This window comes from Oreochromis aureus, linkage group 3, assembly GCF_013358895.1.
Source record: "Oreochromis aureus strain Israel breed Guangdong linkage group 3, ZZ_aureus, whole genome shotgun sequence".
NCBI classification, from domain to species: domain Eukaryota; kingdom Metazoa; phylum Chordata; class Actinopteri; order Cichliformes; family Cichlidae; genus Oreochromis; species Oreochromis aureus.
The window spans coordinates 17,425,056-17,444,875 of NC_052944.1; the positions used below are offsets into that span (position 1 = coordinate 17,425,056).

General features: G+C 41.3%; 1 protein-coding gene across 3 annotated transcripts; it reads right to left on the reverse strand.

The window, feature by feature from the left end:
• Positions 1 to 1,314: 1,314 nt before the first annotated feature.
• Positions 1,315 to 19,590, reverse strand: sec24d (SEC24 homolog D, COPII coat complex component). 3 transcript variants are annotated; one of them, XM_031756315.2, is made up of 23 exons: positions 19,359 to 19,588; positions 17,719 to 17,921; positions 17,478 to 17,580; positions 17,028 to 17,164; positions 16,603 to 16,908; positions 15,836 to 15,936; positions 12,810 to 12,921; positions 12,380 to 12,507; positions 10,461 to 10,599; positions 9,799 to 9,914; positions 8,817 to 8,941; positions 7,560 to 7,751; positions 7,271 to 7,364; positions 6,642 to 6,758; positions 6,321 to 6,491; positions 5,779 to 5,875; positions 5,539 to 5,684; positions 5,290 to 5,428; positions 4,769 to 4,887; positions 4,488 to 4,667; positions 4,207 to 4,398; positions 3,645 to 3,734; positions 1,315 to 3,088 (listed from the first exon to the last, which is right to left on the reverse strand). In XM_031756315.2, exons 2-23 carry the CDS (start codon positions 17,867 to 17,869, stop codon positions 2,948 to 2,950), a joined length of 3,096 nt encoding a protein of 1,031 aa, XP_031612175.1. In that variant the 5' UTR covers positions 17,870 to 17,921; positions 19,359 to 19,588; the 3' UTR covers positions 1,315 to 2,947. The 3 variants fall into 3 exon arrangements, with proteins under 3 accessions (XP_031612175.1, XP_031612176.1, XP_039465429.1); XM_031756316.2 differs by having other exon boundaries at positions 2,948 to 3,088; positions 19,384 to 19,590; XM_039609495.1 differs by having other exon boundaries at positions 2,948 to 3,088; positions 19,364 to 19,590.
• Between the last annotated feature and the right edge of the window lie 230 nt (positions 19,591 to 19,820).

Here is a 19,820-nt window from a genome sequence, read left to right on the forward strand (position 1 = left end):
GATGCACCTTCTGGCCAGGTTTTCACAGTTTTTGTGACTGGGGGGGCTCTTCTCCTAATGGGAGTGTATGCAGGGATCAGCAGCATGGACATGTGGTCTGACAAACCTAGATGTGGTAGAGGGGTTGCTCTGTAGCCTTTCTGGATGTTGCTGTAGGCTTTATCCAATGTGTTTTTCCCCCTGGTTGCACATTTAATATGCTGTTCAAATCTGGGGAATACTGACCTTAAATCAGCATGGTTGAAGTCCCCAGCTATAATGTGCACTGCGTTTGGATGGGAGTTCTGCTGGTTGCTTATTGTCTTGTGCAGCTCCTCCATGGCCGAGTTAGCATTAGCATCGGGTGGTACATACACGGCCGTTACCATGACAACAGTAAACTCGCGAGGTATGTAGACGGGTCTGCACTTCACAGTCAAATATTCCAAATCCGGGGAACAATGGCTGTCTACAGTCTTTGTGTTTTTGCACCAGCTGTCATTGGTGTAGATGCAAAACCCTCCTTTGATCTTACCGGAGTGGCCGTTCCTGTCGTGACGGTGGACCGTGCAGCCTGCTAGCTCAATAGCCGAGTCCGGAATTGATGGCTGCAGCCAAGTCTCTGTGAGTAATATTATGCTGCTGTCCCGTACACACTTGTTGACTGCAATCTGTAATCTCAGTTCGTCGATTTTGTTGGTTATGGACCTGACGTTAGAGAGGAAAATACTCGGAAGCGGTGGCTTAAATGGCTGTTTCTTTAGCCGTGCTAGTGGGCCCGCCCTGCAGCCACGCTTTTGCCTCCTTTGTTTACGTTTCCTCTTTGTCTTGCCGCTGGGAAGAACCAACCACGGAGACCCTGGAGCTCTTATTATGTCCTCCGGAATGCCGTGAAAATGGTGGTAGTCCGATGTAATGCTCCTTGCACAGCGTAATCCCAAACTCAGAAGGTCCTGACGACTGTAAGTGGACTCTACTCGTTGTATAATAATAAAAAACACACACATCCACACAGATACACGTAGAAAAAGTAAAAAACAAAACACCGAACGTGAGGAGCAGTGAGCCGCTGCGTCTGTGCGCGCCGCCATCTCAAGGCGATTGACTTTATTCTTTCTTGCCTGAATGGCATAAACTGGGATATATAATAATATTGTTGTTTAGAGTGTATAAAGAAAAAAAGTGGATGAAAAAAATGAATTTTGTATTTTGAATCTTACTAAGTGTAGCTAAAATGGATACTGAAGTAGGAGGATGAGCATCAGTCGTGGTAAGTGTTACTATCTCTTTCGCAACAATGTTCTGGTTTAAAAAGAACGGCGGCAATGAGGCGTATGGATGTGAAGTTTTCATTTTAATATACGTCAGAGGGTGATGTAATAAATTGCACTTGTAAACAAAACATAAACGTTCACAAAGTTGAGCAACATTTAAAGACAATAGTTTACTTGGATTTTTAACAAAAAGGACATTTAAGGTGAGAAATGAAATGCATCTGGCACAAATTTCCACAAAAACGATCTTTCCAGTCAGATTCCAGCCACTGCTTTCTACGTACTTAAATTACCTGAGATAAGTTTGCTTATAAACCATACAGAATTATATTGTATCATACAGAGACGTGTAGATTTTATGATGTTACATATATCAATGTAAAAGCAGGCAAATGGATAACATTAATTACACTGATGCAAATACAGTACCTCTTAACAGAAGTGATGATGTTACATGTTATCACTGAATACAAGATTTAATGATTTTGGATGGTTATGCAGTAAGCAGATAGTCCCTTACACTAATGATCAGCCGACACAAACAGTCAAACAGTAGCTCGACTGTTTTTATCTGCCAGAAAAGTCGACGTATAAATTAAAACGTTCTGCCGTTGAAGCACAACGGCAGCGCAGGCCCAAACCAACAACAACAAAAAGTCATATATAAATTCCTATGTTGGATTGTTGAGGTAATTCCTCACTAAATATTTTCCGTTTTGAGCACCGACTCTGAGTCGCGCGTAATTGGAAAAGAAAAAGTGTCACTTTTCATCAGACGTGTTCTCTGTGTAGAGCCGCAGCTGTGTTCGTCTCATTGTGCGCTCAGAGCACCCAAACAAAACGTTATGTTTACTACTGCATGCTGTGAAGCCATAAATGGTCAAAGAATGAGATCTTTGGTGGGGGCATGTGTGAATCGAACGCTTTGAATCACTCGGGGTGCGATAACAGGACCGGGCTTCGGTCCTGGCAGCCTGTGGCTTTTGTTTCAGCGTTGTTTCTGTTAAATTATGAAACGATGGATACATGTTTTAAACATTTATTGAAATGCATTTTCTGGTCAGACACCAAATGCGTGATAAAATGTAGAAACCTCTGCAAGACCTTTAAATATTGTAAATATTCTCTGAACATCTGTTGTTTAAAAAAGAGAGTTTTAAAAAGTGAAATATACTGAAATATACTCAGTCTTCCTGGGAGAGTACCAAAGACTAGTGAACATCTACAGTATGGCCCACAAATAACCCCTTGTCTAATCCAGATCCTATAAATCTACAAAGTAAAATGGGGAAAAACACTTTAACCGATTGAATACACAGTGAGTGTTGTACTGCTTATGCCGATGGGCCTCGTGCCAGAGTGCATTTCAGCCCCAGGCACCGATGTCAGTCCATCACACAAAGTACCCAAGCGGGAAATCCTCAATGTGTTGTCCATTTCATTCCCTTATTTACTTTAAAGTTCCTCATGTGTCAAGTGGTTATTTGAAGATCATACTGTGGGCACACTAAACGATGATAAAGGCAACTTTGGACTCTGGAGGTTGAATTGACGACAGGCTCTCCCTGGTTCCTTGTTTCTTCTTGTCATTCTGTGGCTCATCTTAAAGATTCAAACAAAACCTAATGAGACTGACCCTTAGAGGTTTGCACACGGTCCGGTTGGGGAAACTGAGCCCAAACGTGAGGAGCGGGTTAGGTTAGCAGCTGCCTGATCTCTCGGTGAACGTAGCAAAGGAAGTCCATGTAGGAAGCCCCGCCGTGCAAGCCTTTGTCCTCCACCAGGAACTGACGGAACAGCATCTCCGGTTTGTCTTTCTGCCTCACAATTTGCAGCTGAGCAGGGCAGAAAAGAGAAGTGTGACTGATTTCCAGTACAGCTGGAACACAGGAGCTGTCGCACTACAAAATGTACTCACATTGTTTCTGTTGTCACAGCTGGCACGTTCCTGTTTTTGTGGAACATGTTTCTCATCTATAGCCTGAATTTACTTCAGCTTCACTTTAAGGCTGATGTGTGTGTGTGTGTGTGTGTGTGTGTGTGTGGTCCTCTGTGGATCCAGGATTCAAACTTTCTATATATTAACTGCTCAATAGCACTGGGTGTGCAGTGCATGGGGCCATTTGTACAGTGTTTTCTGTAGATGTACTTTAATTAGACTATTTATATAGAAACAGGACAAAACATGAATAAATAAATGATGTTTTTGCAACTTTTGGGGGAATGTATTTACTGTAAAGCTCCACTAGGGGGAAGCAGAGATCAACAAAAGCCTCAATACCGTCTGCTCTGCCTCACCTCAAGTAAACTATGTTCTCTCTGGTTTAAAGTTCAAATAAAAAGGATGTGAACTGTGTTTAAACAATGCTTTTGGATTGTGTTTCTGCTTACCTTCATAGAGTTTGACCTCTTTTCAAGAAGGCCACTGATGATGGAGCGGATCTTCGTCGACAAAGGGTTGTCAAGCTCCGGCAGCGCACACTAAAACAAAACAAAACAAAAAAAAAGATTTAGTGTAATTAGGAGCAGTTTGATCACTAAAAGTAAAGACCAGTCCTAAATACTGCTTGCCTCCTTCCTGTAACACATACTGAAGTGTTTGAGTTCTGCCTTTGAAAATAAACATGGATCTTTGAGCTCTGTGTGCGGGGCGTACTTGTTTAAAACTTTGAGGTTTACAAAAGCTTTGACTCAGTTTAGCTCATTTTACACAGCAGTGGAGTTCAAGTGAGTCATATCTGATAAAATGTGGGCACAGTCGAACATGACTGAATTATGATGTGCTGAGATTATTTCTCAAAACTGGACTTTTACCATCCAGACATTCTCTGACCATACCGTAATGCCTCCAGGCACCCGGGAGGTAAAATGTCAACTCTAATATCTCAAACACAATTTCATGTGGATTCTGAGCACACTGAGGCCAAAGTGATGAACTGAAATGAATGCTGACCATGTGTCCTTGCAGGTGGGCGAGGGAGGGCAGGTTGAACAGGCTCTGGATGAGGTCTGGTGAGCTTGCTTGGCCCAGCCACAGGAACATGGACTGGCCGTTCTCCAGCAGGAAGATGCCAGAGTCTGTGAGACGCTCCTCAGAGCAGCGCACCGGAGTGGCCGGCTTCTCGCTGTTGACGTCTATGTTGTGCTGAAAAACAGTACAAAGGGTTTCCCAAGCGAAACTAATAGTGTACGTCTAACTAAGATGACCAAGCGCAAAGTGTTTTTATTCCCTACCAGAGGGATGAGGCGTGGGTAGAGCAGCAGCTGGGTGTCCTCCACCCCCATGGCCATGACCGACAGCCTCTGGTGGGCTCTGTCGTCCGTGGAGAGCTCAGTGCTGCCCACCAGGGGGGCAGTTTTCATCAGACTGTTCATGTAGACTGGGAACACTTTCATGGCATCAGGAAGGATCAGCTACAAGTGGATTTATTAAAAAAAAAATATATATCGTTAGTTATTTTTATCCTAAAGTCAAAATATACATTGAAACTTCTTTCTAGGTGTGATTCTCCGACCTGGCTAGCAGCAGAGGGGCTGGCACAGTTCTTCCTGTAGCAGGCCAGCATGTGAGCCGTCTGGTTCACCAGGATCTCCCTCACATTCTTTAGAGGCTGGTTCAATATGGCACGGTAAGCTGAGTGGGCAGGACAAACGATTAGTTAAAAAAAAAAGCAAAGCAAGAGCAGGAGAGAAGAAAAACACGGTGGGGGGCTCAGAGGCATCTGATGGCAAGTATGGGGGAAAGAAAGGTGGAGGAAAAGGCAAAAACCAAAAGGTAACAGAGGTCAGTAACACAGCTGGACTCATGGTCCGCTATGTGCAGGTTACAGAAGGACAGCATCATGTGAAACATACGGTTCACGTACATCACTGAGTAAAAGTAGATTATTTAGTGATACATGGGATATATTCAACAAATGTCAGATGACATTCGAGTGTGTTAGCAGGCCGTGTCTCTGCACTACATCATAAAATATGTTTTCCACAAGCAGAGTTTTAACTAATGCAGTCCACCTGAACTCCAAAGGAATCTAACCTGATTTGGCAAAGAAGTTGATGAGCGAATCGGTCTCGCAGCTCTTGTACAGCTCTGATAACTGCGAGCTGCAGTTCAGACTCAGGTTGTGGATACGGAGTCGCCGCTGCCCACTGATGGTGGTGTACAGCAAGGCACACTGGGAAAAAGCGTGAAACATAAGCTTTAAACATACCCTTGGGTTTTTAATCTTCAGAGAAAAGATTTCAAATATGACCAGTCTGGAATAAAGCTCGGTTTAACACACACCTGCATGAGCGCTCCTGTCTCCTCGCTCAGTGTGTCGTCGTGCTTGAACTCTACTGTCATGCCCTTGTCGCAGTCCACCGCTGCCATCTCTACATCTGTGGTGTTGTTCATATAAATGCCGCCAAAGAAGTCGGTGGCTCTGAAGCCTAAAGGAGACACAGACCAGTGTGAAAAACTGGGAGGTGACTCGCCGTGATAGATCAGAACACACCAAAAGAGTGACCTTGTCTTTTCTCTTACCCGTGCTAGTACGAACACGCATGATGGCATCAAACCCGATGCTCTTCTGTACATCTTTCCTCAGGTCCCTCAGAAAATGCTCCCCATCTGTCTCTACCTGTCAACAAAAAGCAAAAAAAAAACCCAAACAAACAAAGTTTTAGCCAGCAGATGGCAGTGTCGTTACTGCTGGAGCCATGTCTGTCGGAAGCAGATCCAGGCATACAAATCAACACTGTACTTTTTCAATATGTTTAAACTTCCCATGCTTACTGCACCATTCCTTTGGGACTATTTTATATCAGACTGGCTTCTGTGCCAAACTCATTATGTAGGTACAATTCACTTTTATTAGGCAAAACTTTGCCTTTGCCTCTGTGTGAAATTAGGACTTCTTAATATAATTACAAGAATAAAACAACTGCTCGTTATGGGTCTGCATGAAGCATTTGTGTGTGTGTGTGTGTGTGTGTGTGTGTGTGTGTGTGTGTGTGTGTGTGTGTGTGTGTGCGTGCATTTAGTGCCAAATACAATGTAAACAGGCACCACACGTCTGCTGGTACCTGGAAGTTGCTGTACTTATAGACGGAGCCTCCGGTGTGTGACGGCACATCAGCCATGGTTGCTATGTCCGTATACTGGCTGGGGAAGAGGAAGAGATCCACACAGCAGCCACTTGCCACACAGTCTTTAGACAGCTGCTCATAAACACCTTTCTGAGGCTGGAACAGGGTCTATGGAAAAGTACAAGACAATTTAGGTCACCAGTTTCAAACACTTATTGTAATTAGACTGAGATCAGACCAGCATTGGTTTTCCTTCAGCCCAGCGCTGTGTATTCAGAATTCAGATTAGGGGCACAACTGACACAAAAAGGTACTCGCCTTCTCCTTATCTGTGTTGACCAGCTTTTTATCATCCCTGTTCTTCAGTTTGCCTGGAGCCTCGGCAGTGGGCATGGACGAGTGGAAGATGAAGAGCTTTCCGCTACATTCTGCTGCCTGGAGGGCGGCAAGAGATAGAAGGGGAAAAGAAGATCTCGCTTAGCCACGAGGTCAGGAGGTGAAAAATATCAACTCCTGCAAATATTCTAATGCTAGACTTCATGTACGCCACATAAATGGGCACGAACAAATAAATACGTCTCTGACTCCTCGCTGTTGTGTAAAATCGCAACTGCTTCCAATTAAAAGCTGCGTGGGAACTTTTCCTTTGTCATTGGCCAAAACACTGACTTCATATCACTGGGAAAGCTTGCTGGACTTTAAGTAAACACAAACATATCAGGGGGAGTAAAATCTACATGTTGCTTCACTCAGTTGATAGGTTGAATGAGTTCAAGCTTGAGAGCCAGTGTTGGTAAGAGCATAGCAGCACTATGTTTTAGATTTAAATTACCCCAAACCTTTAGGAAACCCGCACCCTCCCTGAAACAAACCTACAGTAAGTGTTCGTTTCAGGGAGCCACACTAAGTTCCCCTTCAGTGTTGACAGGTGTCACACTGAGGCTAACCTTAAATGCCTCCACGCCGGCCTGGATGACAGGGGCAAAGACCGTTTCGCTCTCAGCGGTGTCCGCAAACATGTCAGGGATCTGGTCCAGGAGGCTGCAGAGACAAGCAAGAGGATTATGGTTTGACACAGACGTGTCACACTGCCTCGTTAATGCTTTCACAACAGCTACTCTTGAAATGTTTGACAGTACAAAAAGACTATTTTGTCTCTTTGCGTCAGATGCTCTCTGCTAGAGGGCCTCCAAGATAAACAGTGACTCCGCACATCAGTGACGAAGTGCTTCTTACTTGTAGATGACGGCCCTCGAGTCCTGGTAGTTGACAAGGAAGCCATCGAGCAGCGGGACGAACATCTCGGCCGTGTCTGACACCACCATCATCTGCGGCTGAGCCAAAGCGCTCTTCACGTTGTAGAAATGAAGGACCTTGTTGTAGGTGACAAAGCCGACCTTTATTGCTGAGGTCTCCATGCCTTCCTCTCTGTGGAGAGAACGAGCAATCAGTGAATTCCAGGATGGACTAAATCCAAAGGATGTGTATTTACTGGGGAGTCTTGCCTGCCGTGGTCATTTTTTGCTTCTACACTGTGCCTCCAGGCACACAAAGATGATTTTGGGTTTAGGTGACAGCACATGTAAAGAATTAAAGACGCAGTACCTGCTGACATTTACCAGAACCCCCTGGATTCAGAAGTCTAATAGGCAGCTGCACTGACCTGGACCATGAATAAAAACCTGTCACCATATGAGTGATTTCAAAACATTCTTTCCTGACAATCCCAACTGCACTTTGTAGACGTATGTTCTTAAATCAAGGGATCGCACTGTAGGAATATGTAATGTGACTGGAAACAGCTCCTCAGGGGTTCTCTACAGCTACAGCTGCTTTTCTAAATAACAGATTGAGCAGATTTTATTTATTGTGCTCTTCCTCATACCAGTGGTGATAAAAAAATATCATTAAAAGCCTTCATCTACATCTGGATCTATTTAAAGTTCCCTCCACCTTCTTAAGTGAATTATTCATGCATTTTTTCCAAATACTGCAGAATTACATGAACCACATGAAAACCACTGAGTATCCAGTGGGTTTAATTTAGTGCCTGTGAAAGCAAAAGCAGAGGTTCAAACGCAGCTAAAGAAGCCCTTATCTTGCATATGCTTCTGCTAGGTGTTTAAAGAGTGATGTCATGGCAGGAGACATTTAAGGAAATATTGTTGCTGGCACTGACGGACTAGTGAGAAGGCAAGACAGTTTCCAAGTTATTTTGGGAGTAACCAGGTGAAGTACACCATCCTCTCCTCTAACATAAATCAAGTCATTCTTAACAGAAAACCATAACAAAGCTTTTTGTTTAGGATACTTTTCAAAGATGAGAGCGTGCACTGTCATATTTTCCCTTTTCGGCACCACTTTTGGCGCTCCCTCGTACCCGTCATCTGCAAAGTTTCATGTTCAGCTGACGTTCAGCGGGATTGCTGATCTATAAGGCTTCAGGGGAAGCCCTGCAGCGTAGCGAGCAAGTGTGCTTTTTACTGTGTGTACCTGGGCAGCTTCTCCAGCAGAGTCTTCAGCTCATCACATATCAGCTTTACCAGGCCACTCTTAATGTTGTTATAGGACACATCAATCATGAAGATGTAGGCAGGAGGATTTGGAGGCCTGTTGTTCTGTGGGAGAAACAGCAGCAGGCATAATAAATGAGTTGCTCCTTTTCGGGCAATGATAGCTTGGCTGACCTCCAACGTAACATGTCGAATTTACAAATAAGAAAGCAGCTCTCCTTGGCCTTTTAAACACACAAGTCATGAGATAACACGCTGTTATCAGAGACCTATATCAGTGAGCTCATAACAGGATCAATCATTGTCTTCCACTTTAGGTTTCTGTTATTCATCAAAGATATTTCCTTCTATGCTTGTTTGTAACTGTGAACACCGTATCAGGGATAAATTGCTAAAAAGAAGGGAACAGCAGTGAAGTGTGTGAGGGGGCTTGTCAGTGAGATATTATGTTTCCACAGTTACAACCCATTACAAGACACTCACCTTACAGGCTTTTGTTTATTATCTGGCCTTGCCTAGATTGTTTATAAGGCATATTAAACAGAGCAAAAGTAGGCCAGTGGAGTGACTCAGCTTTGCCTACTTACTTTAACCCTCTAATGTTCTCAATAGGCTCAGTGGGGACACTGATTGGCATCATTGACAGTTTTTTTGTACTTTGAAGAGACTGAGCTGAACCCTCTTCTGTCCTGTTCGGATAATGCTGAAAACACAGGATGTTTGGCCAAAAATGTCCTTTGAAAAATCCAAAAAGCGGTTCTGCCGATACAAATCTCTTTTACTGCGTTCAACAAACTAAACAAAGAATCAGCTATTTGAAGCGATACATCATTCAGTTGCATCAGTGCATAAACTCTGCCTTTCACAAGCAAACAACGCCTGAATCTAAGTGCTTGTTTCTATCAATCTGACCAGCTTTATTTACCCTGCATATTGTGTACTTGATATCAGTCTTTGTGTACCTTACAGTAATCCAGAGTGGCTACAAACTCATACGATCCCAGGGACAGTTCGGGCCTCTCATAGAAGTCCACCCTTCGGCCCATGTGGTCCAGATGTTGGAAGTAGAAGACTGGCACTAGGAGCAGAGAGAGAAATATAACTCTGGGTTGAGCTGGACGTGATCATTGTGTGCTTTGTGTTCTTCTTTAAATTAAATTAAATAACTTTCATCTTGCTCCCTTGGACAGACTTTCAAATAATGAGGTTAGCATTTGTATAAGTAATCCCTGCGAGCCAAAAGTTCAGGCTTTAGACTGCTCTAAACAGTCGTTTGTTTTTGTTTTTTTTGACTGTTTACTCCACATGACGTCAATAAGATATGGTCATCTTAAGCACTCAGCTCTGGCTATAAACACCCATCTGCCTTTCAAATGGATGAAGTGCAGTCAATCACAAGGAAAATATGTCTTAAAGAGAGGGGGGATAGAGCTCAACCACTTGTTTCAGACAGTGGATGAACTGGGATGCTGCCACAAGATCGAATATAAAAATAATAATATTGTAATATTCTGAACAGTGAATCACACACAGAGTCCAAGGATTAAAATATGTTGTTTGAAACATGCATGGCAGGTCTCCTTGAAAGTTAGCTTTTAGTTAGATTTTCTGTATTGTACTGTACCTTCATTGACACAGTTGCAGAAACCACACTGGTAGCGGCGCCCTCCATCAATAAATTGCATGTAAGGGCACATATAGGCCTTGCATCGATTGCAGCGGACGGGGCCTGTATCACCATGATTCACAACATACAGCGGAGTCTGCACAGAGAATAAAGAGAAGATGTATTAGATAGATAGATAGATAGATAGATAGATAGATAGATAGATAGATAGATAGATAGATAGATAGATAGATAGATAGATAGATAGATAGATAGATAGATAGATAGATAGATAGATAGATAGATAGATAGATAGATGCTAACACTAATATAGATCAGTTCTATGGCACCCAAATAAAAACACACTTTGCTTTCAAAATGAGAACAGTCTATCATAAAATAGAATAGAAATGGTGAGTATTACGCACACCACGCACAGATGACAGAGTGTCTTTGCACTGTTTATTTAATACTCTCTGACACAACATAAACTGAACATGTTTGCTTCAGATGAACTCCAGCGCCTTAAAACACATGTAGACAGGGCAGCAAGCGGGTTTATTATTATACCAGCAAATTCAAGAAGGAGAGTAAAAGTGTTTATAATATCTTGGAGCTAAGCAAAAGCACTTGGATGATAACAGCAATGAAACAACATTAAAACCCAGCAGCGTGCTCTTTTGGTCTTCTACAACCTCAGAGCAGTGATTAAGTATGGCTACTCTAAATTCCCTTTTGCACTGGATGGGACTGAGTGTGCCACACTCTGATTTTCCATTCTTTTTGTATAAGACTTTTTTTCTTCTCTGGTCCCTGCAGATCTGACATTAGCCAATTAGCCAAAAGCCAGATGAGACAGTGCTAACATTGCCTAAAAAGGCCAACTGGTGTCTGGGACAAGGCGAGTGTAGAGGGGAAAATATCTAAGACAGGGTTCTTGGACCACACGTGATCCAAAAGGAGGTCATTCGCGGGACAAATGATCTTTTGTAGTTCATGGAAACATCTATTAAAGGAGAATTAACAGTGCAGAATATGTAACCATCACAAGTGACTTTTGACATTTTAATGATCCCGTCTCTTACAGGAGGATGCCAAAAAGACTTTAACACAGACTGTATAAAGTGTCAAACTCTTTGGGAGAATATGGCATAAACAACTGGTTCTCCTTCTACAGCATTAAAAACAGTCAGTGTCAAGTGTTCTTTATGAGTAAGATTAATGAATCATTATATATTTCAAAAACACAGTTCAGTCCAAGGATAAGTGTGGGATGGACGATCAACAGATATGAATAAATTCTCAGCCTGACAGAGACAGTGGTGTATATTAGCATCAGTCTTTGCAAATGTTACATTTACAGCACAAGATGAGTTTGTTTTCTTCTCTCTTTCTCTTGTATCTTAACAACAGGCTGTATATATAAAAAAAAGATTGTAATTTCCAGGTCAGAAATATTAAGCTGATGCATTAGTACCTAAAAATCTGCATTCTATCTATTCTACCAGATGGAAATAGCTATGGTGCAAAAAACCATCTATTCCTATAGAAGTCTATAGGAAAACAGCTTGCTCCCTTGGTCTCTGTAAACACTTTGCTAATGGGTTCATCATTTTGGGTCATACTGAGTTAAAAATATAATTAAATAATTATTATTTTATAAATCTTAGTCATACATTTGAAAAAGGATTATCTGTGGTATGCTCATTTGCTAACAATCAACCACAAATTGTTAGCATACCGCAGATAAGGCTCCTTTAAAAGCGATTTCACTCCTCCTCATCACGTCCAGTGTTTTGAAACTAAGACTGCAACAATGAAAATGCAAACCTTGAGAAATGCATGGATGACCTTACAGTAGCTATGTCCACCTTTTATAGTAGAATCTTAATTTTGTGTTGCGACCGGATCAAGTTTTATCTGAAACGGTAACTTACCTCATTCTTTGGCAAACTGGCAAAGGGTTTGATGATGGCAGCAAGGGGTACTTGGCACTGCTTGGCCAAATCAGCGGTGCAGGGAAGCGAGTAGGTGGTGCAGCGGATGAATCTGGGACTGGCATTACCTGGATTTAGCAAAAAGAAGCATAAATAACCTGTTGTTTATTCCATTTTATATTGTTATATTAAGACTTTTTTTTACTGATGATTTTCTAGTCTATTAAAGTTTTATTGTTTTCATTTTTCATGCTCTGCTACCCAGTCTTTATTCATTTATTTATTTATTTCTATCAACATAAGAACAGTTCTTTGTTTTTACTGTTATATCTTTCCCAAATAAACTCGCTATAAGGGGATAAATGAATACTCTACTGTAAATATATTTTAACTAAATGCTCAACGACAAGTTTGGATATCCATTTTTTACCTTGATCTGTCACCGTGAAGTCAGTGGTGACGAGAGGTGGAACCTGTCCTCTGATGTTTGTGGTGAAAACCTGTCCTCCTTGTTTCACTTGGTCATCCTCGATCACTTGGGTCTAAAGTAGAAATGTTATGCATTAAAGTACAATCTGATATTTATTAACACCATTTAGTTAAAAGCACGTTTTTTTAGAATGGATACTTCATTAAAGGTAATCATCTTATGCTAGTTTTCAACTCCATGTTTTTACTACCGTTAAAAATAATTGTTATTTATCTTATACTGAGACTTGCCTGCAGTTGATTAATTGTCTGAAACGAGCTGTTTTAGCTCCTTTTCCTTTAGGTTACCATCCCTACAATGTCCAGTTTATTGTATTAAAAAATATTTTGTAATAGGTTGAGTATGCAACACCCTCAACCTCGGGGCAACCACTTTTGGCTACTTTTGGCTGACTGCAGTCACTCTCAGACAAGGTTTGCAAAATATTTCCATGTAATTCATAAAGACAGGCAGAGTCTGACTCAGTCCATGGCGATGAGTACATATCTCTTTGCAGTAGTGGACTCGACTCAGCTGCTTGCAAACTGGTTGTATTCCAGTTATATTCCTATATAAGAACAGTTGCTGAGCACTTAGGCCATTTTGCAGTTAAATCGCTGTCTCGTAGCAACTACGTCACTATTTGTGAGCGAATTTCTGTTTCAAATCTATGAGGTTATGACTGGAGTTTGCATTCAAGTACTTAATGTGAATTTCCACATTCATTTATTGCCGTTAATCGTGGTATTATTACAAACTGATGTATGTGATAAGTTGGCATGTAATTGCCAAGTTAACCCAACTTAATGGCAAATGGACAGCTGATTGATAGCAGACTGGACTATCTTAGAGTTGTTTTATCAACGTCTTGACTAGAGATGGACCGATCCGATATTACGTATCGGTATTGGTCCGATACTGACGTAAATTACTGGATCGGATATCGGTGAGAAATTAAAAATGTAATCCGATACATTAAATATAAAAAAAAGCACCTCACAAAACTTGCGACATGGCGTAACTCGGCTCATAACCGTAGCACGTCGGAGCAGTGTGCGTCACGTGATAGAGCGGCTGTGTGTATTTGTAGCCTCACTACCAAACCAGCATTTCATCTCCGAGGAAGTTATCCCAGAGAGAAGTAAAGCAAGTGTGTAAGTTCATCTCTGAATGTTTGTAAAGCGTTCCCACGTTAAGCTTAACAACCGATATATGGAGTGAGTGCCTCTTCTCCCTCCCTCACCTTCCTGCGGCTACTTCAATCGTGAAACTGCTTAATGATCAGCTGATCGGCTTTTCTGTCACGAGTCCGTCTCTCTTCTTTGTTTTTGGCCCACTTTGCACCAGAAAGAGGAAACCAGCGGCGGAACAACAGCACCACGTTTAAGCTTGATAAGCTGTTGTTAGAATTTATTTAATATTACTTTCTACACCAGGATCCTTTTCTACGCAGCTGACGGCTGGTAACTGTGCAGGGGCGGATCTAGCAAAGTTTAGCCAGGGGGCGATAGGGGCATTAACAGGAAAAGGGGCACAAAGACATACTTTTCTTTCTTATTCTCATTTAAAATGTCTAGCTTTTAATAAATAATTATCTGAATCTTACACCCAAAGTTTTAATCTGATGTAAAATGTATAGAAGTCCATTACTGTATATAGTAACTGTTAAGTCTAATATACCCTAGTAAGCTATAGTACTTTTTCCTTTGGGAAGGTACCATCTGTGAATTCTGCAATTCTGTTGAAGAAAGATGTTGAATCTATTTAATTATTCTTGAAAAATAATTTAATTCTGTGCATTTTTTTTCACCCTGCATCAAATTAAAGTTGATTACATCGATTAAGCATCATGAGGTGGAGGGTGGGGGGTGGTTCCCTATTTTTTTTTGCTGGGAGTTTGCAACCCTATTAGTTAGGTTGCTTAATATTTCTGCTAAGTACTCTTTAAAACACCAGAATAGGGAGGATGGAGTAGGTTTAAGTTTATTAGATTGATCAGTGTTGCTGAACTATGAAATATTTCGGGCGCAGTGTATTTTTTACATACAGGTATAACAGAATAGCTTTAGTGTTATTGTTTATTTAAACTTGAGTATGAACTTATACAAAATGCAGCAAGATATTAAAAAAACAGTTTTATTGATTAAAAAACACACTATATTGGATTCATATCGGTATCGGCAGATATCCAAATTTATGATATCGGTATCGGACATAAAAAAGTGGTATCGTGCCATCTCTAGTCTTGACACACCAAAGTCAATTTTAAGACAAAAAACGACTGCAAGTGGTCAAAGACCTGACCCCTGGCTTCAAAGCAACCATTTCCAAGGCAACAAGTTCACTGTACAGGGTCACAACAATTTTGGTTTCGCTGTGGTGTCCAATCACTGTTTTTGCCTAGTGTGACTGTAGCATAAGCCAACTTTGTTCTGATTGGCTGCCTCTTATTTTAACAGCAGGTAGGTGTGGCCATTGTGCTCAAAGTCTGAGATGACCATATTAGTAATGCTACCCCTTTGACATCACACTGAACAAAGGGCTCAAGAAAAATACACAGAAACTGGGTATTTAGAGTAGCTTGAATCCTGAGCTTTTGGGCCTCAGGCTTCAGACTGCAACATAAAAGCATAATATGTCCATCATTCATAAAGACAGGAGACCTGCCATGACAAAATAAAAACATACTGTTCATGGTGTTTATGTTTTCTTGTCAATATGCCCAGATCTGAAGACAAATTAATATCCCTGAACACTTTTTACGTAATCTTAGACTTTTTGCTTAATCCTTTTGTTTTCATTAGCCACCATTTTAATTAAAATCACTGCAAATATTTAGTAACAAAGTAGCAGATGTCAGTAATTTTGCCACACAACTCTTGAAGAATGAATAAGCTGCTAGTTCACGACAAAAAATGAGGAAAGACAAATGTGCTGTGCTGATAAGTGAAGGCATGCCTTTCCAGAAAGATTAATCGTTCACTCACAATGCTAGGGATAGAGTCGGGGTCCAGTTTCTTCTGAGGTGGGCCAGTAAAGGGTCCTGGCATGTTTTGGTGAGCCCCAGCCATGTATCCTCCAAACTGACCTGTACATTGAAACAACATCTGTAGGTATTTATTGGCTCCACTGGAAAGAATACAAGAATAGTCAGTTGTATTATAACTACTTGATGAATTAGCAGTCTGAAAGAGGAACCAAGCATAAGAGGCACATTAAATATGAGATGCTGTTAGACTTTATAACCATCACTGCTCCCAACAAATGCTTTAAGTTGTTTAAGTTTAAGTTGCACATTTTTTCAATTTTCTGTAAATAATCTGTCATTGTTGTTTTTAAGCACATTTTTCACAGCACTTTTTGTACATCGGTTTTAAAAAATTATCCTACTCAGCTGCACATTTCTTTGAATCTGAATATGCGATTTTTAATAACTGTACAGTGTTCTTTTTTCTTATGTGGTAAATTTGTTTTTTCATTTTATATTCTTTACTTTTGTGTGAATCTGCATGCTCCATCTGCCTGTCACTTTGCTGCTAGAACATGTGAATTACCCCAATGAGGGACAATAAATTATATTTCTATTTCCAAGGAGGGGACAATGCTGACACTGTTCTTGAATTTTCCTGATCACAATCAAAGCCAGACAGATTTTGTTGTATGCTGTATAGATTTTAAGGTCCCTAGATGCAGATGTTGAGATACCTGTCTAAATGAAAACCTGTGATGTCCACTGCTTTTGGCTCAGAGTTACCTGCTTGCGGGGGGTAGCCTGGCTGACCAGCAGATCCCAAACCAGGTTGCTGGAAACCTCCAAGGCCTGGAGGAGGTGGCCCAGGGAAAGGTCTACCCATGCTTGCCATTGATGTGCCTGCCATCGACTGGCTTGCCATTGCCGTGCTTGCTGGGGGTGACTGTGGAGGAGACATCAGAGGGGACATGTGGGGGGACTGCAGGCCTGGAGGCATCTGTGGTGGAGCCATTGTTGAAGGAGGTGGTGTCTGGAAAGGCTGCTGAACAACAGAGCTTGCTGGAGGAGGAGGGCTCTGCAGTCCTTGGGCTAAGAAATAAAAAGAGCACATCTTATGTAGTGAGTTTTCTAACCTAACACTTTATTCCTTTCCACTAAATGACTATAATGAAAAGACCGTATGATCTGTGGCTATACAGAAAACTTACCATGGCTGCCTAAGTTCATGGAGCTCATCTGATTGGTGAGCTGCTGTGTTGGAGGCGGGCCAGGTGATGCCATGCTGTTGTATAGTGAGTGAGGTGGTTGTCCATACGGTGCAGACACAGCTGGTGGAGCCGGGTAGCTGAAGATCGTAACAACAGTTATTGCACTGAACTATACGTGAGGTTCAATACATTCTTATATTTGCACAGTTTTAAAGCTGATTTAAAGACATGGCAAAAGTTAGCAGCTGTTATTGCAACAACCTATTAACATAACTTAACAGTGAACATCTTTCATGGTGTGGGCTGGTGAAATACATTGATTTTTTATTTTATTTTTTTTTACAGGCAGATGGCGTGAACTTTCAGCCCACATAAATTCATCACTTTGTTGTTTATACTTCAAGGAAAATCAGTCGATCTGAGTCGGTGCGGTCTGATAAGGACCGTTACCTTTGTGGATGAGAGCCATTCTGCTGGACGTTTGGATTGTACTGACTGGGCCCTGGAGGCAGAGGCACGCTAGCAGCTGGGGAAACTGATGATTTCATCATACCTTCAGTGAGTAACAGACATTATGTTATAATTTATAATATTAGAAGCTGATATAGCTTCAAAATGAACCATTACTCTTACTCTGCACATCAAGATAAACAAAAAAAAGTTCTATTTAATACAATTAAATGCATTTTACCTGCAGATGGAGCACTGAGTGCCTGAGGTGGGCCTCCATAATGCCCGTAGAGGGGCTGCGTAGGACCAGATCCGAATCCACCTTGATATGCCCCCATCCCTGGCTGGGCCTGGGAGTACGGGGGTGCAGCGACATAACCCTGTTGACTCATGGTGCTGGGATGTCTCTCACAGTCTTCTCATGCCAAGATGAAAGAGTATGACCTGTGGTAGTGAAATTGGGATACTTAGATTATAAAAAGTAAACTTCAGTTTTATATATAGTGATTTTAATTTGTTTGTTTTTGTCTGAAAAAATATGCTTAACATGGAAATAAAGCTGCTTTTGGCTGCCAAAGTGGAGAACTTGGCAAGTTTCATTTTTACACTGGATGCCTCTCCTGACAAAACCTCAAAGGCAGTCGCGTCTCCTCCTGGAATCAAACCAGGAAGCTTTTGCTTGTTAGGCGAACGTGTAAACCACTAGACAATATGGAAATATGGAAAAAGTTTATGTAAAAACCTGCTAAAACTCCTGGATGTTTGTATCTGGAACAAAAGCATTTAAAGAAGCTTGTGTGTGCCAGGTGGCAAGGTTGGACAAGTTAAATCAAAACTTTTTAGGTCTGGTTCTTCATTGCATCACATACATAATTACATGTGACTTGTAATCATACATTCATAAAATTAAGAACCTTTTGCACAAACATTTGGTGGATCTTGACGCTCCTGATTCAAAACCAAATCATATCTTCAGTGTTTACAAACCACACAAATAACTACTGATATTTGACCTCATCCAATGATTAGCACACTGTAAGATGAACCTTTGACTGCTTTATCTCGCAATAAACAATGCCAATCTGTTGGTTTATCATAAGTAATTAACAACACCAGCAGCTCATTTCTGTTTTTGCTCTATATTTCATAGTGTTTACCAAAGTGTTTGCATTGTTTTTCTGCCAACATTAATAAACATGTAATTAAGGCTGTTTAACCAAAATGCCTAGTTTTACTTGTTTTTTTAAAACTTGCCCTTAAAAAAACAAAATAAAATAAAATAACGCCTTATAAACAAAACGTGGCCTGTAAAGTTTTAAAAAAGGAAGTGGGAACAGCTGGGTCAACGCGCAACAGCTGCCTATGACATCTCCATGATTACTTTTATAACTTTAAAGTGACAATTTTAAGCACGTTTCACCCAAATAAAACCTTAAAAAAATACAATATGAGTGGTAAATGAGCGGTGCAATAGTTAATGCGTGTGACATTTTCGAGAGCTGCCACGTCGAATACCGTTATGATGGCTTTTATAAAAAAGGAAAAAAAGCATCGCTGCCTTCCTTTAATTCACATCCAGCTGGACACGTTGGCCCGTTTGCTGCTACTACACAATTCTGGCAGTAACACGTAGCTTGTTGTTTGACAATAAATGTAGCTTAATGCCCTTTTTAAAAAAAAAAAAAAAAAAAAAAAAAAGGAAAAAAAAGGAGGAGCAGTAATGTGACAACACAGCACTCGGCTCAGTTATAATCACACAGACTGAAAACATCTTGCTAGCAACGCGGAAATTACTACAAAGTTTTCCTCTGAGACAGAAACGTAGCTATTTCTACAATAAATACATTTAAATGAAGAATTACCGGAGATAGAAATACTCACGTCTGTTCTGTTGGCTGGTGTTTACCTGTGTGTCGGGCAGAGTCCTCTTCACTATCTACACCTCTCAGTTGAAGCAGAGTGCCACGTCAAACTCCACTACGGCACCGGTCGCTCTGTTGGTTTGTGCGACGACGAACCAACCAGCATGTCCAGCCACGTAGAGAACGGTGCACTGCTTCCTGTTATGCGTTTCAAAATAAAACTCTTAACGACGAATAAACTTGCTTATTCAAAATGAACGATGCAAACGCGAGCCTGAGTGTAGAAATATCAATATTTTACGACTAACTAAAACAAGAGCAACGTTTTTTACCCTTATTTTTTGTTTCAAAACGCTACTTCACGTTGTATGTTGAAGGAATTACACGCACTTCTGTTTCGGGCAGAATGGAGTGGCTAACTTGACGAGGCCCAGACGCATCTTGCCGTGTGCGCATGCGTGGAAGAGAGGGAACCCATACA